General features: G+C 58.9%; 1 protein-coding gene across 1 annotated transcript in view; it reads right to left on the reverse strand.

The window, feature by feature from the left end:
• LOC144679754 (homeobox protein EMX1-like) overlaps positions 1–25,141 on the reverse strand; it is a 261,683-nt gene extending 236,542 nt beyond the window's left edge. The window contains exons 1-2 of the mRNA XM_078540509.1: positions 25,087–25,141; positions 24,849–25,033 (exon numbers count right to left, since the gene is read on the reverse strand). Coding sequence (XP_078396635.1) covers positions 24,849–25,033; positions 25,087–25,141 — 240 coding nt within the window. The remainder of the gene's footprint in view (positions 1–24,848; positions 25,034–25,086) is intronic.
• Between the last annotated feature and the right edge of the window lie 251 nt (positions 25,142–25,392).

Consider the following 25,392-nt stretch of genomic DNA (forward strand, 5'->3'; position numbering starts at 1 on the left):
GGGTTTGTGGAGTCTGTACCCGGGTGTGTGGAGACTGTACCCTGGTGTGTGGATTCTGTACCTGGATGTGTGGGTTCTGTACCCAGTAGTGTCGGTTCTGTACCCGGGAGTCTGGGTTCTGTGCCCGGGTTCGTGGAGTCTGTCTCCGGGTCTGTGGTTTCTGTACCCGGGTGTGTGGGTTCTGTACCCGGGTATGTGGGTTCAGTACCCGGGTGTGTGGGATCTGTACCTGGGAGTTTGGAGACAGTACCCGGGTGTGTGGGTGCTGTACCTGGGAGTTTGGAGTCAGTACCTGGGAGTTTGGAGTCTGTACCCGGGTGTGGGTAGTCTGTACCCGTGTGTGTGGATTCTGTACTTAGGAGTTTGGACTCTGTACCCGGGTGTGGGTGGTCTGTACCTGGGTGTGTGGGTTCTGTACCCGGGTGTGTGGATTCTGTAGCCGGGTGTGTGGAGACTGTACCCAGGTGTGTGGAGTCTGTACCCATGTGTGTGGATTCTGTACTTAGGAGTTTGGAGTCTGTACCCGGGAGTTTGGCGTCTGTACCCGGGTGTGTGGTGTCTGTACCCGGGTGTGTGGGTTCTGTACCCGTGTGTGTGGGTTCTGTACCCGGGTGTGTGTTGTCTGTAACCGGGTGTGTGGGTTCAGTACCTGGGTGTGTGTAGTCTGTACCCGGGTGTATGGGTTCTGTACCCGGGTGCGTGTGTTCTGTACGCAGGTGTGTGGGTTCTGTACCTGGGAATTTGGAATCTGTACCCGGGTGTGTGGAGTCTGTACCCGGGTGTGTGGGGTCTGTACCCGGGTGTGTGGGGTCTGTACCCGGGTGTGTGGGTTCTGTACCCGGGTGTGTGGAGTCTGTACCCGGGTGTGTGGGTTCTGTACCCGGGTGTGTGGCGTCCGTACCCGGGTGTGTGGGTTCTGTATCCGGGTTTGTGGAGTCTGTACCCGGGTGTGTGGAGACTGTACCCTGATGTGTGGTTTCTGTACCTGGATGTGTGGGTTCTGCACCCAGGTGTGTCGGTTCTGTGCCCGGGGGTGTGGAGTCTGTATCCGGGTATGTGGAGTCTGTACCAGGGTGTGTGGGTTCTGTACACGGGTGTGTGGATTCTGTAGCCGGGTGTGTGGAGTCTGTACTCGGGTGTGTGGAGTCTGTATCCGGGTGTGTGGAGACTGTATCCGGGTGTGTGGAGTCTGTACCCGTGTGTGTGGATTCTGTACTTAGGAGTTTGGAGTCTGTACCCGGGAGTTTGGAGTCTGTACCCGGGTGTGTGGTGTCTGTACCCGGGTGTGTGGGTTCTGTACCCGTGTGTGTGGGTTCTGTGCCCGGGTGTGTCGGTTCTGTGCCCGGGGGTGTGGAGTCTGTATCCGGGTATGTGGAGTCTGTACCAGGGTGTGTGGGTTCTGTACACGGGTGTGTGGATTCTGTAGCCGGGTGTGTGGAGTCTGTACTCGGGTGTGTGGAGTCTGTGTCCGGGTGTGTGGAGACTGTATTCGGGTGTGTGGAGTCTGTACCCGTGTGTGTGGATTCTGTACTTAGGAGTTTGGAGTCTGTACCCGGGAGTTTGGAGTCTGTACCCGGGTGTGTGGTGTCTGTACCCGGGTGTGTGGGTTCTGTACCCGTGTGTGTGGGTTCTGTACCCGGGTGTGTGTGGTCTGTAACCGGGTGTGTGGGTTCAGTACCTGGGTGTGTGTAGTCTGTACCCGGGTGTATGGGTTCTGTACCCGGGTGCGTGTGTTCTGTACGCAGGTGTGTGGGTTCTGTACCTGGGAATTTGGAATCTGTACCCGGGTGTGTGGAGTCTGTACCCGGGAGTGTGGGGTCTGTACCCGGGTGTGTGGGGTCTGTACCCGGGTGTGTGGGTTCTGTACCCGGGTGTGTGGAGTCTGTACCCGGGTGTGTGGGTTCTGTACCCGGGTGTGTGGCGTCCGTACCCGGGTGTGTGGGTTCTGTATCCGGGTTTGTGGAGTCTGTACCCGGGTGTGTGGAGACTGTACCCTGATGTGTGGTTTCTGTACCTGGATGTGTGGGTTCTGCACCCAGGTGTGTCGGTTCTGTGCCCGGGGGTGTGGAGTCTGTATCCGGGTATGTGGAGTCTGTACCAGGGTGTGTGGGTTCTGTACACGGGTGTGTGGATTCTGTAGCCGGGTGTGTGGAGTCTGTACTCGGGTGTGTGGAGTCTGTATCCGGGTGTGTGGAGACTGTATCCGGGTGTGTGGAGTCTGTACCCGGGTGTGTGGTGTCTGTACCCGGGTGTGTGGGTTCTGTACCCGTGTGTGTGGGTTCTGTGCCCGGGTGTGTCGGTTCTGTGCCCGGGGGTGTGGAGTCTGTATCCGGGTATGTGGAGTCTGTACCAGGGTGTGTGGGTTCTGTACACGGGTGTGTGGATTCTGTAGCCGGGTGTGTGGAGTCTGTACTCGGGTGTGTGGAGTCTGTGTCCGGGTGTGTGGAGACTGTATCCGGGTGTGTGGAGTCTGTACCCGTGTGTGTGGATTCTGTACTTAGGAGTTTGGAGTCTGTACCCGGGAGTTTGGAGTCTGTACCCGGGTGTGTGGTGTCTGTACCCGGGTGTGTGGGTTCTGTACCCGTGTGTGTGGGTTCTGTACCCGGGTGTGTGTGGTCTGTAACCGGGTGTGTGGGTTCTGTACCTGGGTGTGTGTAGTCTGTACCCGGGTGTATGGGTTCTGTACCCGGGTGTGTGGGTTCTCTACGCAGGTGTGTGGGTTCCGTACCTGGGAATTTGGAATCTGTACCCGGGTGTGTGGAGTCTGTACCCGGGTGTGTGGGGTCTGTACCCGGGTGTGTGTAGTCTGTACCCGGGTGTGTGGGTTCTGTATCTGGGTGTGTGGAGTCCGTACCCGGGTGTGTGGGTTCTGTATCCGGGTTTGTGGAGTCTGTACCCGGGTGTGTGGAGACTGTACCCTGGTGTGTGGATTCTGTACCTGGATGTGTGGGTTCTGTACCCAGTAGTGTCGGTTCTGTACCCGGGAGTTTGGGTTCTGTGCCCGGGGGTGTGGAGTCTGTATCCGGGTATGTGGAGTCTGTACCAGGGTGTGTGGGTTCTGTACCCGAGTGTGTGGGTTCTGTACCCAGGTGTGTCGGTTCTGTTCCCGGGCGTGTGGGTTCTGTGCCCGGGAGTGTGGGTTCTGTACCCAGGTGTGTGGGTTCTGTACTCGGGTGTGTGGAGTCTGTACCCGGGTGTGTGGGTCTTGTACCCGGGTGTGTGGAGTCTGTACCCGGGTTCGTGGGTTCTGTACCTGGGTGAGTGGAGTCTGTACCCGGGTGTGTGGGTTCTGTACCTGGGAGTTTGGAATCTGTACCCGGGTGTGTGGAGCCTTTACCTGGGTGTGTGGGTTCTGTACCCGGGTGTGTGGGTCCTGTACCTGGATGTGTGGGCTCTGTACCCGGGTGTGTGGGTTCTCTTCCCGGGTGTGTGGGTTCTGTACCCGGGTGAGTGGGTTCTGTACCTGGGAGTTTGGAGTCTGTACCCGGGTGTGTGGGTTCTGTACCCGGGTGTGTGGAGTCTGTAGCCGAGTGTGTGGAGTCTGTACCCGGTTATGTGGGGTCTGTACCCGGGGGTGTGGCGTCTGTACCCGGGTGTGTGGAATCTGTAATCCGGTTTGTGGAGTCTGTACCCGGGTGTGTGGAGTCTGTACCCGGGTGTGTGTGGTCTGTACCCGGGTGTGTGGCGTCTGTACCCGGGTGTGTGGAGTCTGTAGCCGGGTTTGTGGAGTCTGTACCCGGGTGTGTGGAAACTGTACCCGGGTGTGTGGCGTCTGTACACGTGTGTGTGGAGTCTGTACCCGGGTGTGTGGAGTCTGTACCCGGGTGTGTGGAGTCTGTACCCGGGTGTGTCGAGTCTGTACCCGGGTGTGTGGTTTCCGTACCCGGGTGTGTGGGTTCTGTACCTGGGAGTTTGGAGTCTGTTCCCGGGTGTGTGGGTTCTGTACCCGGGTGTGTGGAGTCTGTGCCTGGGTGTGTGGAGTCTGTAGCTGGGTGTGCGTAATCTGTACCCGGGTGTGTGGAGTCTGTACTCGGGTGTGTGGAGTCTGTACCCGGGTGTGTGGAGTCTGTACCCGGTTATGTGGGGTCTGTACCCAGGTGTGTGGCGTCTGTACCCGGGTGTGTGTGGTCTGTACCCGGGTGTGTGGCGTCTGTACCCGCGTGTGTGGAGTCTGTACCCGGGTTTGTGGAGTCTGTACCCGGGTGTGTGGAATCTGTACCCGGGTGTGTGGCGTCTGTACTCGTGTGTGTGGAGTCTGTACCCGGGTGTGTGGAGTCTGTACCCGGGTGTGTGGAGTCTGTACCCGGGTGTGTGGCGTCTGTACCCGGGTGTGTGGAGTCTGTACCCGAGTGTGTGGAGTCTGTATCCGGTTATGTGGGGTCTGTACCCAGGTGTGTGGGGTCTGTACCCGGGTGTGTGGAATCTGTAATCCGGTTTGTGGAGTCTGTACCCGGGTGTGTGGAATCTGTACCCGGGTGTGTGTGGTCTGTACACGGGTGTGTGGCGTCTGTACCCGGGTGTGTGGAGTCTGTACCCGGGTTTGTGGAGTCTGTACCCGGGTGTGTGGAATCTGTACCCGGATGTGTGGCATCTGTACTCGGGTGTGTGGAGTGTGTGCCCGGGTGTGTGGTGTCTGTACCCGGGTGTGTGTAGTCTGTGCCTGGGTGTGTGAAGGCTGTTCCCGGGTGTGTGGAGTCTGTACCCGGGTGTGTGGAGTCTGTACCCGGGTGTGTGTAGTCTGTACCCGGGTGTGTGGAGTCTGTACCCGAGTGTGTGGAGTCTGTACCCGGGTGTGTGGAATCTGTACCCGGGTGTGTGGCGTCTGTACTCGTGTGTGTGGAGTCTGTACCCGGGTGTGTGGAGTCTGTACCCGGGTGTGTGGAGTCTGTACCCGGGTGTGTGGAGTCTGTACCCGGGTGTGTGGCGTCTGTACCCGGGTGTGTGGAGTCTGTACCCGAGTGTGTGGAGTCTGTATCCGGTTATGTGGGGTCTGTACCCAGGTGTGTGGCGTCTGTACCCGGGTGTGTGGAATCTGTAATCCGGTTTGTGGAGTCTGTACCCGGGTGTGTGGAATCTTTACCCGGGTGTGTGTGGTCTGTACCCGGGTGTGTGGTGTCTGTACCCGGGTGTGTGGAGTCTGTACCCGGGTTTGTGGAGTCTGTACCCGGGTGTGTGGAATCTGTACCCGGATGTGTGGCATCTGTACTCGGGTGTGTGGAGTGTGTGCCCGGGTGTGTGGTGTCTGTACCCGGGTGTGTGTAGTCTGTGCCTGGGTGTGTGAAGGCTGTTCCCGGGTGTGTGTGGAGTCTGTACCCGGGTGTGTGGAGTCTGTACCCGGGTGTGTGTAGTCTGTACCCGGGTGTGTGGAGTCTGTACCCGGGTGTGTGGAGTCTGTACCCGGGTGTGTGGAGTCTGTACCCGGGTGTCTGGCGTCTGTACCCGGGTGTGTGGAGTCTGTACCCGAGTGCGGGGAGTCTGTACCCGGGTGTGTGGGGTCTGTTCCCGGGTGTGTGGAATCTGTACCCGGGTGTGTGGAGTCTGTACCCGGGTGTGTGGAGTCTGTACCCGGGTTTGTGGAGTCTGTACTCGGGTGTGTGGAGTCTGTACCCGGGTGTGTGGTGTCTGTACCCGGCTGTGTGGAGTCTGTACCCAGGTGTGTGGCATCTGTACCCGGGTGTGTGGAGTCTGTACCCGAGTGTGTGGAGTCTGTACCCGGTTATGTGGGGTCTGTACCCAGGTGTGTGGCATCTGTACCCGGGTGTGTGGAGTCTGTACCCGGGTGTGTGGAGTCTGTACCCGGGTGTGTGGAGTCTGTACCCGGGTGTCTGGCGTCTGTACCCGGGTGTGTGGAGTCTGTACCCGAGTGCGGGGAGTCTGTACCCGGGTGTGTGGGGTCTGTTCCCGGGTGTGTGGAATCTGTACCCGGGTGTGTGGAGTCTGTACCCGGGTGTGTGGAGTCTGTACCCGGGTTTGTGGAGTCTGTACTCGGGTGTGTGGAGTCTGTACCCGGGTGTGTGGTGTCTGTACCCGGCTGTGTGGAGTCTGTACCCGGGTGTGTGTAGTCTGTTCAAAGGAATGTGGAGTCTGTACCCGGGTGTGTTGTGTCTACCCGGGTGTGTGGAGTTTGAACTCGGGTGCGTGTAATCTGTACCCGGGATTGTGGAGTCTGTACCCATATGTGTGAGGTCTGTACCCGTGAGTGTGGAGTCTGTACCTGGGTGTGTGGAGTCTGTACCTGGGTGTGTGGAGTCTGTACCAGGGTGTGTGGCGTCTGTACCCTGGTGTGTGGGTCTGTAACCAGGTGTGTGGAGTCGGTACCCAGGTGTGCGGAGTCTGTACCCGCGATTGTTGATTCTGTACTTGGGTGTGTGGGGTTTGTGCCAGGGTGTGTGGGTTCTGTACCCGGGTGTGTGGGTTCTGTACCTGGGTGTGTGGAGTCTGTACCCGGGTGTGCGGGTTCTGTACCCGGGTGTGTGGAGTCTGTACCCGGGTGTGTGGGTTCTGTACCCAGGTGTGTGGGGTCTGCACCCATGTGTGTGGGTTCTGTACCCGGGAGTGTGGGTTCTGTACTTGGGTGTCTGGGGTTTGTGCCCGGGTGTGTGGGTTCTGTACCCGGGTGTGTGGGTTCTGTACCTGGATGTGTGAGTTCTGTACTCGGGTGTGCGGAGTCTGTACCCGGGTGTGTGGGTTCTGTACCCGGGTGTGTGGGTGCTGTACCTGGGAGTTTGGAGTCTGTACCTGGGAGTTTGCAGTCTGTACCCGGGTGTGGGGGTTCTGTACCCGGGTGTCTGGGTTCTGTACCCGGGTGTGTGGGTTCTGGACCCGGGTGTGTGGAGTTTGTACCCGGGTGTGTGGTTTCTGTACCTGGGAGTTTGGAGTTTGTAACCGGGTGTGTGGGTTCTGTGCCCGTGTGTGTGAGTTTTGTGCCCGGGTGTGTGGGTTCTGTACCCGGATGTGTGTAGTCTGTACCCGGGTGTGTGGAATCTGGTCCCGGGTGTGTAGAGTCTGTTCCCATGTGTGTGGGTTCTGTACCCGGGTATGTGGAGTCTGTACCCGGGTATGTGGAGTCTGTACCCGGGTGTGTGGAGTCTGTATCCGGGTGTGTGGGTTCTGTACCTGGGAGTTTGGAATCTGTTCCCGGGCGTGTGGGTTCTGTACCCCGGTGTATGGAGTCTGTACCCGGGTGTGTGTAGTCTGTACCCGAGTGTGTGGAGTCTGTGCCTGGGTGTGTGGAGGCTGTACCCGGGTGTGTGGAGTCTGTACCCGGGGGTCTGGAGTCTGTAGCTGGGTGTGTGGTGTCTGTACCCGGGTGTGTGGGTTCTGTCCCCGGGTGTGTGGGTTCGCTACCTGGGAGTTTGGAGTCTGTACCCAGGTGTGCGGCGCCTGTACCTGGGTGCGTGGGTTCTGTGCCGGGTGCGTGGAGTCTGTATCTTGGTGTGTGGGTTCTGTACCCTGGTGTGTGGGTTCTGTACCTGGGGGTTTGGAGACTGTACCCGGGTGTGTGGATGCTGTACCTGGGAGTTTGGAGTCTGTACCTGGGAGTTTGGAGTCTGTACCCGGGTGTGGGTAGTCTGTTATCGTGTGTGTGGATTCTGTACTTAGAAGTTTGCAGTCTGTATCTGGGTGTTTGGAGTCTGTACCCGGGTGTGTGGAGTCTGTACCCGGGTGTGTCGAGTCTATACCCGGGTGTGTGGTTTCCGTACCCGGGTGTGTGGGTTCTGTACCTGGGAGTTTGGAGTCTGTTCCCGGGTGTATCGGTTCTGTACCCGGGTGTGTGGAGTCTGTGCCTGGGTGTGTGGAGTCTGTAGCTGGGTGTGTCGAGTCTGTACCAGGGTGTGTGGTTTCCGTACCCGGGCGTGTGGGTTCTGTACCTGGGAGTTTGGAGTCTGTTCCCGGGTGTGTGGGTTCTGTACCCGGGTGTGTGGAGTCTGTGCCTGGGTGTGTGGAGTCTGTAGCTGGGTGTGCGTAATCTGTACCCGGGTGTGTGGAGTCTGTACTCGGGTGTGTGGAGTCTGTACCCGGGTGTGTGGAGTCTGTACCCGGGTGTGTGGAGTCTGTACCCAGGTGTGTGGCATCTGTACCCGGGTGTGTGGAGTCTGTCCCCGAGTGTGTGGGTTCTGTACCCAGGTGTGTGGGTTCTGTACCGGGGTGTCTGGGTTCTGTGCCCGGGTGCGTGGACTCTGTATCCGGGTGTGTGGGTTCTGTACCCGGGTGTGTGGGTTCTGTACCCGGGTGTGTGGGTTCTGTACCGGGGTGTGTGGGCTCTGAACCCGGGTGTGTGGGTTCTGTACCCGGGTGTGTGGGTCTGTACCTTGGTGTGTGTAGTCTGTACCCGGGTGTGTGGGTTCTGTATCCGGGTGTGTGGGTTCTGTGTCCGTGTGTGTGTAGTCTGTAACCGGGTGTGTGGGTTCTGTACCGGGGTGTGTGGGTTCTGTGCCCGGGTGCGTGGAGTCTGTATCCGGGTGTGTGGGTTCTGTACCCGGGTGTGTGGCGTCCGTACCCGGGTGTGTGGGTTCTGTATCCGGGTTTGTGGAGTCTGTACCCGGGTGTGTGGAGACTGTACCCTGGTGTGTGGTTTCTGTACCTGGATGTGTGGGTTCTGCACCCAGGTGTGTCGGTTCTGTACCCGGGAGTGTGGGTTCTGTGCCCGGGGGTGTGGAGTCTGTATCCGGGTATGTGGAGTCTGTACCAGGGTGTGTGGGTTCTGTACCCGGGTGTGTGGATTCTGTAGCCGGGTGTGTGGTGTCTGTACTCGGGTGTGTGGAGTCTGTATCCGGGTGTGTGGAGACCGTATCCGGGTGTGTGGAGTCTGTACCCGTGTGTGTGGATTCTGTACTTAGGAGTTTGGAGTCTGTACCCGGGAGTTTGGAGTCTGTACCCGGGTGTGTGGTGTCTGTACCCGGGTGTGTGGGTTCTGTACCCGTGTGTGTGGGTTCTGTACCCGGGTTTGTGTGGTCTGTAACCGGGTGTGTGGGTTCTGTACCCGGGTGTGTGTAGTCTGTACCCGGGTGTATGGGTTCTGTACCCGGGTGTGTGGGTTCTGTACGCAGGTGTGTGGGTTCCGTACCTGGGAATTTGGAATCTGTACCCGGGTGTGTGGAGTCTGTACCCGGGTGTGTGGTGTCTGTACCCGGGTGTGTGTAGTCTGTACCCGGGTGTGTGGGTTCTGTACCTGGGTGTGTGGAGTCCGTACCCGGGTGTGTGGGTTCTGTATCCGGGTTTGTGGAGTCTGTACCCGGGTGTGTGGAGACTGTACCCTGGTGTGTGGATTCTGTACCTGGATGTGTGGGTTCTGTACCCAGTAGTGTCGGTTCTGTACCCGGGAGTCTGGGTTCTGTGCCCGGGTTCGTGGAGTCTGTCTCCGGGTCTGTGGTTTCTGTACCCGGGTGTGTGGGTTCTGTACCCGGGTATGTGGGTTCAGTACCCGGGTGTGTGGGATCTGTACCTGGGAGTTTGGAGACAGTACCCGGGTGTGTGGGTGCTGTACCTGGGAGTTTGGAGTCAGTACCTGGGAGTTTGGAGTCTGTACCCGGGTGTGGGTAGTCTGTACCCGTGTGTGTGGATTCTGTACTTAGGAGTTTGGACTCTGTACCCGGGTGTGGGTGGTCTGTACCTGGGTGTGTGGGTTCTGTACCCGGGTGTGTGGATTCTGTAGCCGGGTGTGTGGAGACTGTACCCAGGTGTGTGGAGTCTGTACCCATGTGTGTGGATTCTGTACTTAGGAGTTTGGAGTCTGTACCCGGGAGTTTGGCGTCTGTACCCGGGTGTGTGGTGTCTGTACCCGGGTGTGTGGGTTCTGTACCCGTGTGTGTGGGTTCTGTACCCGGGTGTGTGTTGTCTGTAACCGGGTGTGTGGGTTCAGTACCTGGGTGTGTGTAGTCTGTACCCGGGTGTATGGGTTCTGTACCCGGGTGCGTGTGTTCTGTACGCAGGTGTGTGGGTTCTGTACCTGGGAATTTGGAATCTGTACCCGGGTGTGTGGAGTCTGTACCCGGGTGTGTGGGGTCTGTACCCGGGTGTGTGGGGTCTGTACCCGGGTGTGTGGGTTCTGTACCCGGGTGTGTGGAGTCTGTACCCGGGTGTGTGGGTTCTGTACCCGGGTGTGTGGCGTCCGTACCCGGGTGTGTGGGTTCTGTATCCGGGTTTGTGGAGTCTGTACCCGGGTGTGTGGAGACTGTACCCTGATGTGTGGTTTCTGTACCTGGATGTGTGGGTTCTGCACCCAGGTGTGTCGGTTCTGTGCCCGGGGGTGTGGAGTCTGTATCCGGGTATGTGGAGTCTGTACCAGGGTGTGTGGGTTCTGTACACGGGTGTGTGGATTCTGTAGCCGGGTGTGTGGAGTCTGTACTCGGGTGTGTGGAGTCTGTATCCGGGTGTGTGGAGACTGTATCCGGGTGTGTGGAGTCTGTACCCGTGTGTGTGGATTCTGTACTTAGGAGTTTGGAGTCTGTACCCGGGAGTTTGGAGTCTGTACCCGGGTGTGTGGTGTCTGTACCCGGGTGTGTGGGTTCTGTACCCGTGTGTGTGGGTTCTGTGCCCGGGTGTGTCGGTTCTGTGCCCGGGGGTGTGGAGTCTGTATCCGGGTATGTGGAGTCTGTACCAGGGTGTGTGGGTTCTGTACACGGGTGTGTGGATTCTGTAGCCGGGTGTGTGGAGTCTGTACTCGGGTGTGTGGAGTCTGTGTCCGGGTGTGTGGAGACTGTATCCGGGTGTGTGGAGTCTGTACCCGTGTGTGTGGATTCTGTACTTAGGAGTTTGGAGTCTGTACCCGGGAGTTTGGAGTCTGTACCCGGGTGTGTGGTGTCTGTACCCGGGTGTGTGGGTTCTGTACCCGTGTGTGTGGGTTCTGTACCCGGGTGTGTGTGGTCTGTAACCGGGTGTGTGGGTTCTGTACCTGGGTGTGTGTAGTCTGTACCCGGGTGTATGGGTTCTGTACCCGGGTGTGTGGGTTCTCTACGCAGGTGTGTGGGTTCCGTACCTGGGAATTTGGAATCTGTACCCGGGTGTGTGGAGTCTGTACCCGGGTGTGTGGGGTCTGTACCCGGGTGTGTGTAGTCTGTACCCGGGTGTGTGGGTTCTGTATCTGGGTGTGTGGAGTCCGTACCCGGGTGTGTGGGTTCTGTATCCGGGTTTGTGGAGTCTGTACCCGGGTGTGTGGAGACTGTACCCTGGTGTGTGGATTCTGTACCTGGATGTGTGGGTTCTGTACCCAGTAGTGTCGGTTCTGTACCCGGGAGTTTGGGTTCTGTGCCCGGGGGTGTGGAGTCTGTATCCGGGTATGTGGAGTCTGTACCAGGGTGTGTGGGTTCTGTACCCGAGTGTGTGGGTTCTGTACCCAGGTGTGTCGGTTCTGTTCCCGGGCGTGTGGGTTCTGTGCCCGGGAGTGTGGGTTCTGTACCCAGGTGTGTGGGTTCTGTACTCGGGTGTGTGGAGTCTGTACCCGGGTGTGTGGGTCTTGTACCCGGGTGTGTGGAGTCTGTACCCGGGTTCGTGGGTTCTGTACCTGGGTGAGTGGAGTCTGTACCCGGGTGTGTGGGTTCTGTACCTGGGAGTTTGGAATCTGTACCCGGGTGTGTGGAGCCTTTACCTGGGTGTGTGGGTTCTGTACCCGGGTGTGTGGGTCCTGTACCTGGATGTGTGGGCTCTGTACCCGGGTGTGTGGGTTCTCTTCCCGGGTGTGTGGGTTCTGTACCCGGGTGAGTGGGTTCTGTACCTGGGAGTTTGGAGTCTGTACCCGGGTGTGTGGGTTCTGTACCCGGGTGTGTGGAGTCTGTAGCCGAGTGTGTGGAGTCTGTACCCGGTTATGTGGGGTCTGTACCCGGGGGTGTGGCGTCTGTACCCGGGTGTGTGGAATCTGTAATCCGGTTTGTGGAGTCTGTACCCGGGTGTGTGGAGTCTGTACCCGGGTGTGTGTGGTCTGTACCCGGGTGTGTGGCGTCTGTACCCGGGTGTGTGGAGTCTGTAGCCGGGTTTGTGGAGTCTGTACCCGGGTGTGTGGAAACTGTACCCGGGTGTGTGGCGTCTGTACACGTGTGTGTGGAGTCTGTACCCGGGTGTGTGGAGTCTGTACCCGGGTGTGTGGAGTCTGTACCCGGGTGTGTCGAGTCTGTACCCGGGTGTGTGGTTTCCGTACCCGGGTGTGTGGGTTCTGTACCTGGGAGTTTGGAGTCTGTTCCCGGGTGTGTGGGTTCTGTACCCGGGTGTGTGGAGTCTGTGCCTGGGTGTGTGGAGTCTGTAGCTGGGTGTGCGTAATCTGTACCCGGGTGTGTGGAGTCTGTACTCGGGTGTGTGGAGTCTGTACCCGGGTGTGTGGAGTCTGTACCCGGTTATGTGGGGTCTGTACCCAGGTGTGTGGCGTCTGTACCCGGGTGTGTGTGGTCTGTACCCGGGTGTGTGGCGTCTGTACCCGCGTGTGTGGAGTCTGTACCCGGGTTTGTGGAGTCTGTACCCGGGTGTGTGGAATCTGTACCCGGGTGTGTGGCGTCTGTACTCGTGTGTGTGGAGTCTGTACCCGGGTGTGTGGAGTCTGTACCCGGGTGTGTGGAGTCTGTACCCGGGTGTGTGGCGTCTGTACCCGGGTGTGTGGAGTCTGTACCCGAGTGTGTGGAGTCTGTATCCGGTTATGTGGGGTCTGTACCCAGGTGTGTGGGGTCTGTACCCGGGTGTGTGGAATCTGTAATCCGGTTTGTGGAGTCTGTACCCGGGTGTGTGGAATCTGTACCCGGGTGTGTGTGGTCTGTACCCGGGTGTGTGGCGTCTGTACCCGGGTGTGTGGAGTCTGTACCCGGGTTTGTGGAGTCTGTACCCGGGTGTGTGGAATCTGTACCCGGATGTGTGGCATCTGTACTCGGGTGTGTGGAGTGTGTGCCCGGGTGTGTGGTGTCTGTACCCGGGTGTGTGTAGTCTGTGCCTGGGTGTGTGAAGGCTGTTCCCGGGTGTGTGGAGTCTGTACCCGGGTGTGTGGAGTCTGTACCCGGGTGTGTGTAGTCTGTACCCGGGTGTGTGGAGTCTGTACCCGAGTGTGTGGAGTCTGTACCCGGGTGTGTGGAATCTGTACCCGGGTGTGTGGCGTCTGTACTCGTGTGTGTGGAGTCTGTACCCGGGTGTGTGGAGTCTGTACCCGGGTGTGTGGAGTCTGTACCCGGGTGTGTGGAGTCTGTACCCGGGTGTGTGGCGTCTGTACCCGGGTGTGTGGAGTCTGTACCCGAGTGTGTGGAGTCTGTATCCGGTTATGTGGGGTCTGTACCCAGCTGTGTGGCGTCTGTACCCGGGTGTGTGGAATCTGTAATCCGGTTTGTGGAGTCTGTACCCGGGTGTGTGGAATCTTTACCCGGGTGTGTGTGGTCTGTACCCGGGTGTGTGGTGTCTGTACCCGGGTGTGTGGAGTCTGTACCCGGGTTTGTGGAGTCTGTACCCGGGTGTGTGGAATCTGTACCCGGATGTGTGGCATCTGTACTCGGGTGTGTGGAGTGTGTGCCCGGGTGTGTGGTGTCTGTACCCGGGTGTGTGTAGTCTGTGCCTGGGTGTGTGAAGGCTGTTCCCGGGTGTGTGTGGAGTCTGTACCCGGGTGTGTGGAGTCTGTACCCGGGTGTGTGTAGTCTGTACCCGGGTGTGTGGAGTCTGTACCCGGGTGTGTGGAGTCTGTACCCGGGTGTGTGGAGTCTGTACCCGGGTGTCTGGCGTCTGTACCCGGGTGTGTGGAGTCTGTACCCGAGTGCGGGGAGTCTGTACCCGGGTGTGTGGGGTCTGTTCCCGGGTGTGTGGAATCTGTACCCGGGTGTGTGGAGTCTGTACCCGGGTGTGTGGAGTCTGTACCCGGGTTTGTGGAGTCTGTACTCGGGTGTGTGGAGTCTGTACCCGGGTGTGTGGTGTCTGTACCCGGCTGTGTGGAGTCTGTACCCAGGTGTGTGGCATCTGTACCCGGGTGTGTGGAGTCTGTACCCGAGTGTGTGGAGTCTGTACCCGGTTATGTGGGGTCTGTACCCAGGTGTGTGGCATCTGTACCCGGGTGTGTGGAGTCTGTACCCGGGTGTGTGGAGTCTGTACCCGGGTGTGTGGAGTCTGTACCCGGGTGTCTGGCGTCTGTACCCGGGTGTGTGGAGTCTGTACCCGAGTGCGGGGAGTCTGTACCCGGGTGTGTGGGGTCTGTTCCCGGGTGTGTGGAATCTGTACCCGGGTGTGTGGAGTCTGTACCCGGGTGTGTGGAGTCTGTACCCGGGTTTGTGGAGTCTGTACTCGGGTGTGTGGAGTCTGTACCCGGGTGTGTGGTGTCTGTACCCGGCTGTGTGGAGTCTGTACCCGGGTGTGTGTAGTCTGTTCAAAGGAATGTGGAGTCTGTACCCGGGTGTGTTGTGTCTACCCGGGTGTGTGGAGTTTGAACTCGGGTGCGTGTAATCTGTACCCGGGATTGTGGAGTCTGTACCCATATGTGTGAGGTCTGTACCCGTGAGTGTGGAGTCTGTACCTGGGTGTGTGGAGTCTGTACCTGGGTGTGTGGAGTCTGTACCAGGGTGTGTGGCGTCTGTACCCTGGTGTGTGGGTCTGTAACCAGGTGTGTGGAGTCGGTACCCAGGTGTGCGGAGTCTGTACCCGCGATTGTTGATTCTGTACTTGGGTGTGTGGGGTTTGTGCCAGGGTGTGTGGGTTCTGTACCCGGGTGTGTGGGTTCTGTACCTGGGTGTGTGGAGTCTGTACCCGGGTGTGCGGGTTCTGTACCCGGGTGTGTGGAGTCTGTACCCGGGTGTGTGGGTTCTGTACCCAGGTGTGTGGGGTCTGCACCCATGTGTGTGGGTTCTGTACCCGGGAGTGTGGGTTCTGTACTTGGGTGTCTGGGGTTTGTGCCCGGGTGTGTGGGTTCTGTACCCGGGTGTGTGGGTTCTGTACCTGGATGTGTGAGTTCTGTACTCGGGTGTGCGGAGTCTGTACCCGGGTGTGTGGGTTCTGTACCCGGGTGTGTGGGTGCTGTACCTGGGAGTTTGGAGTCTGTACCTGGGAGTTTGCAGTCTGTACCCGGGTGTGGGGGTTCTGTACCCGGGTGTCTGGGTTCTGTACCCGGGTGTGTGGGTTCTGGACCCGGGTGTGTGGAGTTTGTACCCGGGTGTGTGGTTTCTGTACCTGGGAGTTTGGAGTTTGTAACCGGGTGTGTGGGTTCTGTGCCCGTGTGTGTGAGTTTTGTGCCCGGGTGTGTGGGTTCTGTACCCGGATGTGTGTAGTCTGTACCCGGGTGTGTGGAATCTGGTCCCGGGTGTGTAGAGTCTGTTCCCATGTGTGTGGGTTCTGTACCCGGGTATGTGGAGTCTGTACCCGGGTATGTGGAGTCTGTACCCGGGTGTGTGGAGTCTGTATCCGGGTGTGTGGGTTCTGTACCTGGGAGTTTGGAATCTGTTCCCGGGCGTGTGGGTTCTGTACCCCGGTGTATGGAGTCTGTACCCGGGTGTGTGTAGTCTGTACCCGAGTGTGTGGAGTCTGTGCCTGGGTGTGTGGAGGCTGTACCCGGGTGTGTGGAGTCTGTACCCGGGGGTCTGGAGTCTGTAGCTGGGTGTGTGGTGTCTGTACCCGGGTGTGTGGGTTCTGTCCCCGGGTGTGTGGGTTCGCTACCTGGGAGTTTGGAGTCTGTACCCAGGTGTGCGGCGCCTGTACCTGGGTGCGTGGGTTCTGTGCCGGGTGCGTGGAGTCTGTATCTTGGTGTGTGGGTTCTGTACCCTGGTGTGTGGGTTCTGTACCTGGGGGTTTGGAGACTGTACCCGGGTGTGTGGATGCTGTACCTGGGAGTTTGGAGTCTGTACCTGGGAGTTTGGAGTCTGTACCCGGGTGTGGGTAGTCTGTTATCGTGTGTGTGGATTCTGTACTTAGAAGTTTGCAGTCTGTATCTGGGTGTTTGGAGTCTGTACCCGGGTGTGTGGAGTCTGTACCCGGGTGTGTCGAGTCTATACCCGGGTGTGTGGTTTCCGTACCCGGGTGTGTGGGTTCTGTACCTGGGAGTTTGGAGTCTGTTCCCGGGTGTATCGGTTCTGTACCCGGGTGTGTGGAGTCTGTGCCTGGGTGTGTGGAGTCTGTAGCTGGGTGTGTCGAGTCTGTACCAGGGTGTGTGGTTTCCGTACCCGGGCGTGTGGGTTCTGTACCTGGGAGTTTGGAGTCTGTTCCAGGGTGTGTGGGTTCTGTACCCGGGTGTGTGGAGTCTGTACCCGGGTGTGTGTGGTCTGTACCCGGGTGTGTGGCGTCTGTACCCGGGTGTGTGGAGTCTGTAGCCGGGTTTGTGGAGTCTGTACCCGGGTGTGTGGAAACTGTACCCGGGTGTGTGGCGTCTGTACACGTGTGTGTGGAGTCTGTACCCGGGTGTGTGGAGTCTGTACCCGGGTGTGTGGAGTCTGTACCCGGGTGTGTCGAGTCTGTACCCGGGTGTGTGGTTTCCGTACCCGGGTGTGTGGGTTCTGTACCTGGGAGTTTGGAGTCTGTTCCCGGGTGTGTGGGTTCTGTACCCGGGTGTGTGGAGTCTGTGCCTGGGTGTGTGGAGTCTGTAGCTGGGTGTGCGTAATCTGTACCCGGGTGTGTGGAGTCTGTACTCGGGTGTGTGGAGTCTGTACCCGGGTGTGTGGAGTCTGTACCCGGTTATGTGGGGTCTGTACCCAGGTGTGTGGCGTCTGTACCCGGGTGTGTGTGGTCTGTACCCGGGTGTGTGGCGTCTGTACCCGCGTGTGTGGAGTCTGTACCCGGGTTTGTGGAGTCTGTACCCGGGTGTGTGGAATCTGTACCCGGGTGTGTGGCGTCTGTACTCGTGTGTGTGGAGTCTGTACCCGGGTGTGTGGAGTCTGTACCCGGGTGTGTGGAGTCTGTACCCGGGTGTGTGGCGTCTGTACCCGGGTGTGTGGAGTCTGTACCCGAGTGTGTGGAGTCTGTATCCGGTTATGTGGGGTCTGTACCCAGGTGTGTGGGGTCTGTACCCGGGTGTGTGGAATCTGTAATCCGGTTTGTGGAGTCTGTACCCGGGTGTGTGGAATCTGTACCCGGGTGTGTGTGGTCTGTACCCGGGTGTGTGGCGTCTGTACCCGGGTGTGTGGAGTCTGTACCCGGGTTTGTGGAGTCTGTACCCGGGTGTGTGGAATCTGTACCCGGATGTGTGGCATCTGTACTCGGGTGTGTGGAGTGTGTGCCCGGGTGTGTGGTGTCTGTACCCGGGTGTGTGTAGTCTGTGCCTGGGTGTGTGAAGGCTGTTCCCGGGTGTGTGGAGTCTGTACCCGGGTGTGTGGAGTCTGTACCCGGGTGTGTGTAGTCTGTACCCGGGTGTGTGGAGTCTGTACCCGAGTGTGTGGAGTCTGTACCCGGGTGTGTGGAATCTGTACCCGGGTGTGTGGCGTCTGTACTCGTGTGTGTGGAGTCTGTACCCGGGTGTGTGGAGTCTGTACCCGGGTGTGTGGAGTCTGTACCCGGGTGTGTGGAGTCTGTACCCGGGTGTGTGGCGTCTGTACCCGGGTGTGTGGAGTCTGTACCCGAGTGTGTGGAGTCTGTATCCGGTTATGTGGGGTCTGTACCCAGGTGTGTGGCGTCTGTACCCGGGTGTGTGGAATCTGTAATCCGGTTTGTGGAGTCTGTACCCGGGTGTGTGGAATCTTTACCCGGGTGTGTGTGGTCTGTACCCGGGTGTGTGGTGTCTGTACCCGGGTGTGTGGAGTCTGTACCCGGGTTTGTGGAGTCTGTACCCGGGTGTGTGGAATCTGTACCCGGATGTGTGGCATCTGTACTCGGGTGTGTGGAGTGTGTGCCCGGGTGTGTGGTGTCTGTACCCGGGTGTGTGTAGTCTGTGCCTGGGTGTGTGAAGGCTGTTCCCGGGTGTGTGTGGAGTCTGTACCCGGGTGTGTGGAGTCTGTACCCGGGTGTGTGTAGTCTGTACCCGGGTGTGTGGAGTCTGTACCCGGGTGTGTGGAGTCTGTACCCGGGTGTGTGGAGTCTGTACCCGGGTGTCTGGCGTCTGTACCCGGGTGTGTGGAGTCTGTACCCGAGTGCGGGGAGTCTGTACCCGGGTGTGTGGGGTCTGTTCCCGGGTGTGTGGAATCTGTACCCGGGTGTGTGGAGTCTGTACCCGGGTGTGTGGAGTCTGTACCCGGGTTTGTGGAGTCTGTACTCGGGTGTGTGGAGTCTGTACCCGGGTGTGTGGTGTCTGTACCCGGCTGTGTGGAGTCTGTACCCAGGTGTGTGGCATCTGTACCCGGGTGTGTGGAGTCTGTACCCGAGTGTGTGGAGTCTGTACCCGGTTATGTGGGGTCTGTACCCAGGTGTGTGGCATCTGTACCCGGGTGTGTGGAGTCTGTACCCGGGTGTGTGGAGTCTGTACCCGGGTGTGTGGAGTCTGTACCCGGGTGTCTGGCGTCTGTACCCGGGTGTGTGGAGTCTGTACCCGAGTGCGGGGAGTCTGTACCCGGGTGTGTGGGGTCTGTTCCCGGGTGTGTGGAATCTGTACCCGGGTGTGTGGAGTCTGTACCCGGGTGTGTGGAGTCTGTACCCGGGTTTGTGGAGTCTGTACTCGGGTGTGTGGAGTCTGTACCCGGGTGTGTGGTGTCTGTACCCGGCTGTGTGGAGTCTGTACCCGGGTGTGTGTAGTCTGTTCAAAGGAATGTGGAGTCTGTACCCGGGTGTGTTGTGTCTACCCGGGTGTGTGGAGTTTGAACTCGGGTGCGTGTAATCTGTACCCGGGATTGTGGAGTCTGTACCCATATGTGTGAGGTCTGTACCCGTGAGTGTGGAGTCTGTACCTGGGTGTGTGGAGTCTGTACCTGGGTGTGTGGAGTCTGTACCAGTGTGTGTGGCGTCTGTACCCTGGTGTGTGGGTCTGTAACCAGGTGTGTGGAGTCGGTACCCAGGTGTGCGGAGTCTGTACCCGCGATTGTTGATTCTGTACTTGGGTGTGTGGGGTTTGTGCCAGGGTGTGTGGGTTCTGTACCCGGGTGTGTGGGTTCTGTACCTGGGTGTGTGGAGTCTGTACCCGGGTGTGCGGGTTCTGTACCCGGGTGTGTGGAGTCTGTACCCGGGTGTGTGGGTTCTGTACCCAGGTGTGTGGGGTCTGCACCCATGTGTGTGGGTTCTGTACCCGGGAGTGTGGGTTCTGTACTTGGGTGTCTGGGGTTTGTGCCCGGGTGTGTGGGTTCTGTACCCGGGTGTGTGGGTTCTGTACCTGGATGTGTGAGTTCTGTACTCGGGTGTGCGGAGTCTGTACCCGGGTGTGTGGGTTCTGTACCCGGGTGTGTGGGTGCTGTACCTGGGAGTTTGGAGTCTGTACCTGGGAGTTTGCAGTCTGTACCCGGGTGTGGGGGTTCTGTACCCGGGTGTCTGGGTTCTGTACCCGGGTGTGTGGGTTCTGGACCCGGGTGTGTGGAGTTTGTACCCGGGTGTGTGGTTTCTGTACCTGGGAGTTTGGAGTTTGTAACCGGGTGTGTGGGTTCTGTGCCCGTGTGTGTGAGTTTTGTGCCCGGGTGTGTGGGTTCTGTACCCGGATGTGTGTAGTCTGTACCCGGGTGTGTGGAATCTGGTCCCGGGTGTGTAGAGTCTGTTCCCATGTGTGTGGGTTCTGTACCCGGGTATGTGGAGTCTGTACCCGGGTATGTGGAGTCTGTACCCGGGTGTGTGGAGTCTGTATCCGGGTGTGTGGGTTCTGTACCTGGGAGTTTGGAATCTGTTCCCGGGCGTGTGGGTTCTGTACCCCGGTGTATGGAGTCTGTACCCGGGTGTGTGTAGTCTGTACCCGAGTGTGTGGAGTCTGTGCCTGGGTGTGTGGAGGCTGTACCCGGGTGTGTGGAGTCTGTACCCGGGGGTCTGGAGTCTGTAGCTGGGTGTGTGGTGTCTGTACCCGGGTGTGTGGGTTCTGTCCCCGGGTGTGTGGGTTCGCTACCTGGGAGTTTGGAGTCTGTACCCAGGTGTGCGGCGCCTGTACCTGGGTGCGTGGGTTCTGTGCCGGGTGCGTGGAGTCTGTATCTTGGTGTGTGGGTTCTGTACCCTGGTGTGTGGGTTCTGTACCTGGGGGTTTGGAGACTGTACCCGGGTGTGTGGATGCTGTACCTGGGAGTTTGGAGTCTGTACCTGGGAGTTTGGAGTCTGTACCCGGGTGTGGGTAGTCTGTTATCGTGTGTGTGGATTCTGTACTTAGAAGTTTGCAGTCTGTATCTGGGTGTTTGGAGTCTGTACCCGGGTGTGTGGAGTCTGTACCCGGGTGTGTCGAGTCTATACCCGGGTGTGTGGTTTCCGTACCCGGGTGTGTGGGTTCTGTACCTGGGAGTTTGGAGTCTGTTCCCGGGTGTATCGGTTCTGTACCCGGGTGTGTGGAGTCTGTGCCTGGGTGTGTGGAGTCTGTAGCTGGGTGTGTCGAGTCTGTACCAGGGTGTGTGGTTTCCGTACCCGGGCGTGTGGGTTCTGTACCTGGGAGTTTGGAGTCTGTTCCAGGGTGTGTGGGTTCTGTACCCGGGTGTGTGGAGTCTGTGCCTGGGTGTGTGGAGTCTGTAGCTGGGTGTGCGTAATCTGTACCCGGGTGTGTGGAGTCTGTACTCGGGTGTGTGGAGTCTGTACCCGGGTGTGTGGAGTCTGTACCCGGGTGTGTGGAGTCTGTACCCAGGTGTGTGGCATCTGTACCCGGGTGTGTGGAGTCTGTACCCGAGTGTGTGGAGTCTGTACCCGGTTATGTGGGGTCTGTACCCAGGTGTGTGGCGTCTGTACCCGGGTGTGTGGAATCTGTAATCCGGTTTGTGGAGTCTGTACCCGGGTGTGTGGAGTCTGTACCCGGGTGTGTGTGGTCTGTACCCGGGTGTGTGGCGTCTGTACCCGGGTGTGTGGAGTCTGTACCCGGGTTTGTGGAGTCTGTACCCGGGTGTGTGTAGTCTGTACCCGGGTGTGTGGCGTCTGTACTCGTGTGTGTGGAGTCTGTACCCGGGTGTGTGGAGTCTGTACCCGGGTGTGTGGAGTCTGTACCCGGGTGTGTGGCGTCTGTACCCGGGTGTGTGGAGTCTGTACCCGAGTGTGTGGAGTCTGTATCCGGTTATGTGGGGTCTGTACCCAGGTGTGTGGCGTCTGTACCCGGGTGTGTGGAATCTGTACCCGGGTGTGTGTGGTCTGTACCCGGGTGTGTGGCGTCTGTACCCGGGTGTGTGGAGTCTGTACCCGGGTGTGTGGAGTCTGTACCCGGGTTTGTGGAGTCTGTACCCGGGTGTGTGGAATCTGTACCCGGGTTTGTGGAGTCTGTACCCGGGTGTGTGGAGTCTGTACCCGGGTTTGTGGAGTCTGTACCCGGGTGTGTGGAATCTGTACCCGGATGTGTGGCATCTGTACTCGGGTGTGTGGAGTGTGTGCCCGGGTGTGTGGTGTCTGTACCCGGGTGTGTGGAGTCTGTACCCGGGTGTGTGTAGTCTGTACCCGGGTGTGTGGAGTCTGTACCCGGGTGTGTGGAGTCTGTACCCGGGTGTGTGGAGTCTGTACCCGGGTGTTTGGCGTCTGTACCCGGGTGTGTGGAGTCTGTACCCGGGTGTGTGTAGTCTGTACCCGGGTGTGTGGAGTCTGTACCCGGGTGTGTGGAGTCTGTACCCGGGTGTGTGGAGTCTGTACCCGGGTGTTTGGCGTCTGTACCTGGGTGTGTGGAGTCTGTACCCGAGTGCGTGGAGTCTGTACCCGGGTGTGTGGGGTCTGTTCCCGGGTGTGTGGAATCTGTACCCGGGTGTGTGGAGTCTGTACCCGGGTGTGTGGAGTCTGTACCCGGGTTTGTGGAGTCTGTACTCGGGTGTGTGGAGTCTGTACCCGGGTGTGTGGTGTCTGTACCCGGCTGTGTGGAGTCTGTACCCGGGTGTGTGTAGTCTGTTCAAAGGAATGTGGAGTCTGTACCCGGGTGTGTTGTGTCTACCCGGGTGTGTGGAGTTTGAACTCGGGTGCGTGTAATCTGTACCCGGGATTGTGGAGTCTGTACCCATATGTGTGAGGTCTGTACCCGTGAGTGTGGAGTCTGTACCTGGGAGTTTGGAGTCTGTACCTGGGAGTTTGCAGTCTGTACCCGGGTGTGTGGGTTCTGTACCCGGGTGTCTGGGTTCTGTACCCGGGTGTGTGGGTTCTGGACCCGGGTGTGTGGAGTTTGTACCCGGGTGTGTGGTTTCTGTACCTGGGAGTTTGGAGTTTGTAACCGGGTGTGTGGGTTCTGTGCCCGTGTGTGTGAGTTTTGTGCCCGGGTGTGTGGGTTTTGTGCCCGGGTGTGTGTGTTCTGTGCCCCAGTGTATGGAGTCTGTACCCGGGTGTGTGTAGTCTGTACCCGGGTGTGTGGAGTCTGTACCCGGGGTTCTGGAGTCTGTAGCTGGGTGTGTGGGGTCTGTACCCGGGTGTGTGGGTTCTGTACCCGGGTGTGTGGGTTCGCTACCTGGGAGTTTGGAGTCTGTACCCAGGTGTGCGGCGCCTGTACCTGGGTGCGTGGGTTCTGTGCCGGGTGCGTGGAGTCTGTATCTTGGTGTGTGGGTTCTGTACCCAGGTGTTTGGTTTCTGTACCCGGGTGTGTGTGTTCTGTACCTGGGAGTTTGGAGACTGTACCCGGGTGTGTGGATGCTGTACCTGGGAGTTTGGAGTCTGTACCTGGGAGTTTGGAGTCTGTACCCGGGTGTGGGTAGTCTGTACCCGGGTGTGTGGATTCTGTACTTAGGAGTTTGGAGTCTGTACCCGGGTGTGTGGAGTCTGTACCCTGGTGTGTGGAGTCTGTACCCGGGTGTGTGGTGTCTGTACCCGGCTGTGTGGAGTCTGTACCCGGGTGTGTGTAGTCTGTTCAAAGGAATGTGGAGTCTGTACCCGGGTGTGTTGTGTCTACCCGGGTGTGTGGAGTTTGAACTCGGGTGCGTGTAATCTGTACCCGGGATTGTGGAGTCTGTACCCATATGTGTGAGGTCTGTACCCGTGAGTGTGGAGTCTGTACCTGGGTGTGTGGAGTCTGTACCTGGGTGTGTGGAGTCTGTACCAGGGTGTGTGGCGTCTGTACCCTGGTGTGTGGGTCTGTAACCAGGTGTGTGGAGTCGGTACCCAGGTGTGCGGAGTCTGTACCCGCGATTGTTGATTCTGTACTTGGGTGTGTGGGGTTTGTGCCAGGGTGTGTGGGTTCTGTACCCGGGTGTGTGGGTTCTGTACCTGGGTGTGTGGAGTCTGTACCCGGGTGTGCGGGTTCTGTACCCGGGTGTGTGGAGTCTGTACCCGGGTGTGTGGGTTCTGTACCCAGGTGTGTGGGGTCTGCACCCATGTGTGTGGGTTCTGTACCCGGGAGTGTGGGTTCTGTACTTGGGTGTCTGGGGTTTGTGCCCGGGTGTGTGGGTTCTGTACCCGGGTGTGTGGGTTCTGTACCTGGATGTGTGAGTTCTGTACCCGGGTGTGCGGAGTCTGTACCCGGGTGTGTGGGTTCTGTAATCCGGTGTGTGGAGTCTGTACCCGGGTGTGTGGCGTCTGTACCCAGGTGTGTGGAGTCTGTACCCGGGTGTGTGGAGTCTGTACCCGGGTGTGTGGAGTCTGTACCCGGGTGTGTGGCGTCTGTACTCGGGTGTGTGGAGTGTGTGCCCGGGTGTGTGATGTCTGTACCCGGGTGTGTGGAGTCTGTGCCTGGCTGTGTGAAGGCTGTTCCCGGGTGTGTGGAGTCTGTACCCGGGTGTGTGGAGTCTGTAGCCGGGTGTGTGTAGTCTGTACCCGGGTGTGTGGAGTCTGTACCCGGGTGTGTGGAGTCTGTACCCGGGTGTGTGGAGTCTGTACCCGGGTGTGTGGCGTCTGTACCCGGGTGTGTGGAGTCTGTACCCGAGTGTGTGAAATCTGTACCCGGGTATGTGGGGTCTGTTCCCGGGTGTGTGGAATCTGTACATGGGTGTGTGGAGTCTGTACCCGGGTGTGTGGAGTCTGTACCCGGGTGTGTGGAGTCTGTACCCGGGTGTGTGGCATCTGTACTCGGGTGTGTGGAGTGTGTGCCCGGGTGTGTGGTGTCTGTACCCGGCTGTGTGGAGTCTGTACCCGGGTGTGTGGTGTCTACCCGGGTGTGTGGAGTTTGAACTCGGTTGCGTGTAATCTGTACCCGGGATTGTGGAGTCTGTACCCGGGTGTGTGAGGTCTGTACCCGTGTGTGTGGAGTCTGTACCTGGGTGTGTGGAGTCTGTACCCGGGTGTGTGGCGTCTGTACCCAGGTGTGTGGGTCTGTAACCAGGTGTGTGGAGTCGGTACCCAGGTGTGCGGAGTCTGTACCCGCGATTGTCGATTCTGTACTTGGGTGTGTGGGGTTTGTGCCCGGGTGTGTGGGTTCTGTACCCGGGTGTGTGGGTTCTGTACCTGGGTGTGTGGAGTCTGTACCCGGGTGTGCGGGTTCTGTACCCAGGTGTGTGGGGTCTGTACCCGTGTGTGTGGTTTCTGTACCCAGGAGTGTGGGTTCTGTACTTGGGTGTCTGGAGTTTGTGCCCGGGTGTGTGGGTTCTGTACCCGGGTGTGTGGGTTCTGTACCCGGGTGTGTGGGTGCTGTACCTGGGAATTTGGAGTCTGTACCTTGGAGTTTGCAGTCTGTACCCGGGTGTGTGGGTTCTGTACCCGGGTGTCTGGGTTCTGTATCCGGGTGTGTGGGTTCTGGAGCCGGGTGTGTGGAGTTTGTACCCGGGTGTGTGGTTTCTGTACCTGGGAGTTTGGAGTTTGTAACCGGGTGTGTGGGTTCTGTGCCTGTGTGTATGAGTTTTGTGCCCGGGTGTGTGGGTTTTGTGCCCGGGTGTGTGTGTTCTGTGCCCGTGTGTGTGGGTTCTGTGCCCGTGTGTGTGGGTTCTGTGCCCGTGTGTGTGGGTTCTGTACCTGGGAGTTTGGAGTCTGTGCCAAGTCTGCTCTCAGATGGTTACCTGGGTTTCTGAAAGGCTCAGGCTGCTCGCTAGTTGCTTCCTCTCAGCTCCCACCACGTAGTGATTCTTCTCGAAGGCTCTCTCCAAGCGGAGAAGTTGGGATGGGGAGAAGGCTGTGCGAATCCTCTTCGGTTTCCTGGCGAAGGGACCGTGCAGTAACATGGACTCGTGGGCAGCATCAGATCCTGGGAGGGGGACAGGAGCAATCAGTTCGGGGGCAAACCCGCTCAGCGCCCACTCCCAGAATAACCACCATCCCCGAAAATATCCCCCCACCTATCAACAGAAACCATCCACCGGAATATTCACAAACCACCACCCCCTGTAACCGGAATAGTCACAAACCCCCCCCCCGTAACCGGAATAGTCACAAACCCCCCCACCCCCCCCCACCCCCACCCCCTGTAACCGGAATAGTCACAAACCCCCCCACCCCCCCCCACCCCCACCCCCTGTAACCGGAATAGTCACAAACCCCCCCCCCGTAACCGGAATAGTCACAAACCCCCCCCCCCTGTAACTGGAATAGTCACAAACCCCCCCC

Source organism: Cetorhinus maximus, chromosome 1 (genome assembly GCF_964194155.1).
Source record: "Cetorhinus maximus chromosome 1, sCetMax3.hap1.1, whole genome shotgun sequence".
Classification (NCBI taxonomy): Eukaryota; Metazoa; Chordata; class Chondrichthyes; order Lamniformes; family Cetorhinidae; genus Cetorhinus; species Cetorhinus maximus.